This window comes from Dryas octopetala, chromosome 3, assembly GCF_963921425.1.
Source record: "Dryas octopetala chromosome 3, drDryOcto1.1, whole genome shotgun sequence".
Lineage (NCBI taxonomy): Eukaryota > Viridiplantae > Streptophyta > Magnoliopsida > Rosales > Rosaceae > Dryas > Dryas octopetala.
In genome coordinates, this window is record NC_141368.1 from 22,900,326 (window position 1) to 22,906,325 (window position 6,000).

The 6,000-nt window shown below is 36.0% G+C and overlaps 1 protein-coding gene across 1 annotated transcript; it reads left to right on the forward strand.

The window, feature by feature from the left end:
- Positions 1 to 4,085: 4,085 nt before the first annotated feature.
- LOC147291853 (NADPH:quinone oxidoreductase-like) lies at positions 4,086 to 5,657 on the forward strand. Its single transcript, XM_086236711.1, has 3 exons — positions 4,086 to 4,271; positions 4,377 to 4,571; positions 5,160 to 5,657. Exons 1-3 carry the CDS (start codon positions 4,160 to 4,162, stop codon positions 5,459 to 5,461), a joined length of 609 nt encoding a protein of 202 aa, XP_086092837.1. The 5' UTR covers positions 4,086 to 4,159; the 3' UTR covers positions 5,462 to 5,657.
- The last annotated feature ends 343 nt before the right edge of the window (positions 5,658 to 6,000 follow it).

Sequence of the window (6,000 nt, forward strand, 5' to 3'; positions counted from 1 at the left end):
TGCCAAATTGGTTGTGAACTAGCTTCATGGAAGTTTGATGGTTCTGCAGAGTTGTCAATGCATCTAACAAAGGCAGCATGAGAGGCTGAAAACTTGTCCAATGAAATATACTTAGTGATAGGATACCTAGTAACATGATATGCAACAAAATCTTTAAGTCTTGTTGATGGTTGTCGAATTCTGTCTGATCTTCTAGTTCCACTATTAGTAGGAGCATCATTGGACATAATACTAGAAGAACCATCTTCCTGTTCCAAGTTATCAGAATTAGAGGTCATAAGCCCTTTTTCCTCTGAATGTTGAATAGGTAAGCAAAATTTGATCAATAATTGGTAAAGAAATTTGACCAAGGAATTGCTCCCCCTGAGATTCAGTCTCCTTAGATTTTTCAAAAAAGGGTTTATCTTCCTCAAAGATCACATCTCGAGAGATAATCAATTTCTCATTGGCTAAATCATAGCACTTATATCCCTTTTGAGTGGCTGAATAACCAAGGACGACACACTTTGTAGATTGAGGTTCAAGCTTATCTCTCTGGTTAGCTTGAATATGAACAAAATATTGATAGCCAAAGATTCTCAGATGAGATAAATTCAACTTGTGTTTCTTTAAGATCTCAAGGGGAGATTTGAATCCCAGAATGCGAGTTGGAAGTCTATTAATGAGGTAAGTTGCTGTGAGTACACCATATGACCAAAACTGTTTAGGAACATTCATTTGAATCATAATTGATATAGTTTTCTCAAGGAGATCCCTGTTCTTTCTTTCTGCCACCCCATTTTGTTAGGGTGAGCCAACACAACTAGTTTCTCTCATCATACCATGTTCAGCCAGATACTCAGAGAAAAAATTGGATAAAAACTCAGTACCATTATCAGACCTGAATACTTTGATGTGAGAGTCAAATTGAGTAATGCTCATTCGATGAAAGTCTTTGAAACAAGAGAAAGTTTCACTCTTTGATTTTAATAAGTAGAGCCATGTTGCACAAGAGAAGTCATCTACAAAGGTCACAAAATATCTGAGTCCATTGATAGAATTAACTGGGGCTGGTCCCCATACATCAGCATGAATTAAATCAAAAGGTTTCTTTGAAGTATATGAAGATGATACAAAGGGGAGACGTGTCTGCTTGGAGTAATGGCAAACCTCACAATTGATTGTACTACTTTATTGTAGAGGAAATAGTATCTTTAGCACATTAGCAGCAGGATGCCCCAATCGTTGGTGCCAGAGGTTATCATTATGTTGACAATGAGTTTGAAAAACACTTGAATTCCTTGATGACTGATTCAGTAGGTACAAGCCATTAGCATAGATACCTTCACCAATCTTCTTCTTGGTGACTCGATCCTGAAAGGTCACCGATTGTGAGGTAAAAAATGCATCACAGTTCAACTCATTTGTTAGTTTTCCAACTGATAATAATTGAAAGGGAAATGATGGAACATAGAGAGCTTTGACAATTGTATTTGATCCAAGAAGATTGATGTTCCCTTGACCAAGGACAGGAACTGAGTGACCATTAGCTACAGAAACAGTTTGATCTCTAGTATGAAAATTTTTTAAACAGCCTCTATTGTTGGTCATATGGTCTGTAGCTCCAGAATCCACAATCCAAATATCAGATTTCACATTATGTGAGAGAGAAGAAAGGGCATGAAAAATACTTGATCCTAGAGATGTGGTTGAGAAATTGGAGGTACCATGATCAGTCTTTCCAAACTATTGAAGCAATTGTGCAAGCTGGTTGAGTAAAGCTGAGGAGTTATCAGTGGTCTCCTTCACTGGGATGATGTCTTCAGTCGTTTGATTAGCCATTGAGTTAGGAAAAGGTTTATCTTTCACAAACTTTGGCTTTAAGTGTGGATGCAAAATCCAACACTTGTCTTTAGTGTGCCTAGCCTGACCACAATGATCACAAGACACTTGACTTCTTTTACCTTTAAAATTCTTGTTCTTTGGTCTGCAATTTTCAGTTGCAAAGGCTTTGGCTTTCTCAGTTGTAAAGGCTTTGGATTCAACTGCCTCAGATATCAACTTTCCCTGAGAACACATAGCCTTTTTTCTAACTTCTTCACGCTGAATGGTGGTGCAGACACTTGAAAGAGAAGGAAGCTCAACACTCATGTGGATGTGTCTCTGAAGATCTTCATATTCAGGATTCAGACTGGCCAGGAGCTGGAAGTTCTTGTCTTCTTCAGTTTGTTTCTGAAGAATGTTGGTGTCTGTAGTGTGTGGTCGATAAATAGCGAGCTCATTCCACATGCTCTTCATTCTTCCAAGATGATCGATGAAGGACTTTCCATCTTAAGATAGACAAGCAATTTCTCTTTGAAGTTGGAAGATTCGAGCTGCATTGTTTTGATGGCCATACATCTCCTTCACTGATTTCCACAAATCATGAGCAGAATCAGAGTAACTAAAAATTTCTGCAATCTGTGGTTCCATAGAGTTGAGGATCCATGACATAACAAGCTGGTCTTTGCATAGCCATTCCTCAAATTTTGAATCCTCAATTTCTGGTTGTTACCTTTCCATTGATGAAGCCAAGCTTGGATCTTCCTCCAAGAGCTAAAGTTATAGCTCTTGACCATGGAATGTAGTTAAGTCCATTTAACAGAACAGAGCTCAAACGTAAATTAGGATTAGGCTCAGGTTCAGGAGCCATTGAAGTGGATGAAATTTAGGCAATTTGTTGTTGTCTGGGTTGTTCCTCGAGAGGGTCTTCCATTTGAATTAAAACAGAGATGGCAGCAAAGAGTCACTAAGGATCTTAGTGCTCTGATACCATGTAGAAATTGGAAGAGAAAGAGAGAGACAAAGAATTATAGTGGTTCAGCTTGATAATTGTTCAAGCCTACATCCATTCAAACAATTCAACTTCTCATTTAGATCGTAAAGGGAAAAAACCCCCCAACTTTACATATATAGGCTGAGATAACAATAAAAACCATCACTAGCCAAAAATAGAAAACAACCACAACGGCTATAACTGTACAGCCAAGTACAGACATAACGGCTAGTTAGCCAACTAGTCAAACAGGGCAAGATTGGTTTAAACATTCCAACACTGACCATAAAAAAAACTTCTCCAATTTCTTTTAGCCACTTAATTTCTAAATTTTTATATACAATTGGGATGATTAGACAATATGTGATTGTGTCTACATAGTATGCCTTTTTTCATAGATCAAATTTATCAAAAAGAAACAACTACAACTAAGGTTAACTGGCCAAGTCAACATACAAGAGAAAAAAAAAAAAAAAAATTGAAAGAGAGCAAAAAAGGAGACCCTCATCAACACCTTATCAACAGTCTTGCTATAAAATATTTTACAAGAAAATAATAAAATATTAATGCCATAGTGACTAGTGCATGAAATGTATCCTCGTCTTTAATATCGTAGGAGAATAGCTGAGGGCATGACTCATGAGGCAGTTGTGACTTGTGAGTAGTCTTTTATCTGGTGGTTTCAAGGAAGGGTAAAAATGGAAGTTCAACTTTTAAATGATTAACTTTAATTAAAGGCTCTGCAATTTTTTGATTCTCCATAAAATTGTATTTAATATAATATACAAATGTTCTACTCAGTTAATGATCCACATGGGTTGCAAAGATCTGAGGAATACCGAATATCAACCAAAAAAAAAAAAGGAGTCGTTGATGAATATAGACATGTTAGTATGTTACTAATGTATTTGGAGGTCAAGAATCTTGAACGTCGCCTTATTTGTTTGGTTTTAGGCTTTAGCGAGCTACCTCACTGCGCACGTAGATACATATTAACAATCACACCTATTCGACCAAAAAAAAAAAAAAAAAACAATCACACCTCAGTGCACACGTCATCCACACATTTCTCTCGGTCTTAGTCAACCTTCAAAACGTCTACGCAATGTCCACCCATCTAACGGCCAGCAGACCCAGATACCCAAATACCCCATCTCAAAACCTTATATCATATCAACTCAAAATTAAATCCACACCGTCGGATCTCGATCCCACCATTTCCTACATCCTCGTACAGTCGTCTTAAGCTTCTCTAACGCTATAAATACTCATGGTTCTGGTTCTGAACTTCTCCTGGTCTTTTCTCGTGGAGAGAGAAAGAGAGAGAGAGAGAGAGAGATTAGAAAAAATTAAAAATACAGAGAAATGGAGGCGGCAGTTGCAGCGAAACCTCAAGGTCCTAAACCGTTGATAAAAGTAGCGGCTATTTGTGGGTCCCTCCGTGAAGGTTCCTATAACCGCGCTCTCATTCGCTCTGGTAAGTAGTTAGTTAGTAACTTAGTTATTACCATCTGTAACACTTTTAACTGTTTTTTTGGATTGTGAATTTGTGATTGGGTGCTAATGCGATGTCGTTTTGCAGCGATTGAGATAAGCAAGGAGGGGTCGATAAACGACATAGAAATAGAAGACGTAGACATATCGGGGCTGCCAATGCTGAACACAGATCTGGAGAGTGGGGGGAGTTTTCCGCCTGTCGTTGAAGCATTTCGTCAGAAGATTCGAGAGGCTGATAGCATCCTCTTTGCCTCCCCTGAGTACAACTACTCCGTCTCTGGTATTAATCTTCTTTATTTTTTATTTTTTTTCTTTTTGTAGTTTCATTTTAGTTGTACGTGGTATTTTATTAAAAATTAAATTTAAAAAGTAATAATAGTAAGTTTAGCCGTTTAGGATGTATGCAACAGGGTATAAAAAAATAAAAACTATGCAAAAGGGTTGGTTGGTTGGTGCTAATCACATTTACATTTTTTTTTTTTTCAATAATGCTAGTTGTCTCACATTTTTTTCTCACATTTGTATCTCACCTGATGTGTCATTACTTTACTGGAAGGGTATTTCTTTTTTCTTTTTTAAGTTTTATTTTTTAATTTGTAGTGTCCAATGTATGAATGTCATATAAGATGGTATGAAATTGTAGTATAAAAATATGATAAGTGTAACATTACTGTTTTTTTTTTTGGCAATATAAATTTTAATCATTTTGACGATATTTTATTTATTCAAATATGAGACTACTTTTTATTAGTTGTTTAAATGACGATTAAAGTGAAAAACAAATAAAGTTATATACGTACAGAATAATAGTTGTTGGTGTTTCAAATATTATTAATTGTTTGTTAACTATATTTGACCTACCCTGCAGCACCTCTAAAGAATGCACTTGACTGGGCATCCAGACCACCAAATGTGTGGGGTGACAAAGCTGCTGCCATCATAAGTGCCTCAGGAGGTTCTGGGGGTTCAAGATCCCAATACCATCTTCGCCAAATCGGAGTTTTTCTGGACCTTCATTTCATTAACAAGCCTGAGTTTTTCTTCGATGCTTTCCATCATCCTGCAAAGTTCGATCGAAATGGCAATTTGATTGATGCTCAGACGAAGGAGAGTTTGAAGCGAGTTCTTCTGTCCTTACAGGCTTTTACTTTGAGACTCAAAGGAAGATAGAAATAGCTCATGTTAATGTTATGTGTGTGATTCTCATGCTAGCTAGAAGAATGTCCCATTATTTAGGCTCTGCCATTTTCTTCATTTATGTGATATGGTAATTTACTTTTCCCATGGGAAATGGAAAGGACAGTGTAAATGGTAAATTTATTAAATAAAAAAAATAAAAAGAGTGATGTCTTCAAATTTTTAAGATAATTTACACTTTAACTGTGGATATCATCTTTTGTTTGGTTTTACAAATTTGAGGTTTGATAATAAGTATGAAATTTCATTCAATGTGTTACCGTTACATAGATATGAAATACAGATAAAGGGGGAATTTGAAACCCTTGGGCTACCTTGATTTTGCAATCTCATCATTTAGAAAATAATTTATATAGATTCTTATTAACAAATTATCTCACTATAAATTGAAAATATTAGTTTTATAATTTTTAAGCATAAAAACTAAGGGTATTATTGAATAACAATGTTTTATTGGTAAAATTGAATAAACAAAATGTTGTTGTTTTAAATAAACTCACAAGTGAACAAGT

Bases quoted from the DNA above. Each gene is read 5' to 3' on its own strand.
- LOC147291853 (XM_086236711.1), top strand. From the start codon at position 4,160: ATGGAGGCGGCAGTTGCAGCGAAACCTCAAGGTCCTAAACCGTTGATA. The intron at 4,272-4,376 runs GTAAGTAGTTAG...GTCGTTTTGCAG, and splicing joins CCGCGCTCTCATTCGCTCTG to CGATTGAGATAAGCAAGGAG. The intron at 4,572-5,159 runs GTATTAATCTTC...CCTACCCTGCAG, and splicing joins GTACAACTACTCCGTCTCTG to CACCTCTAAAGAATGCACTT.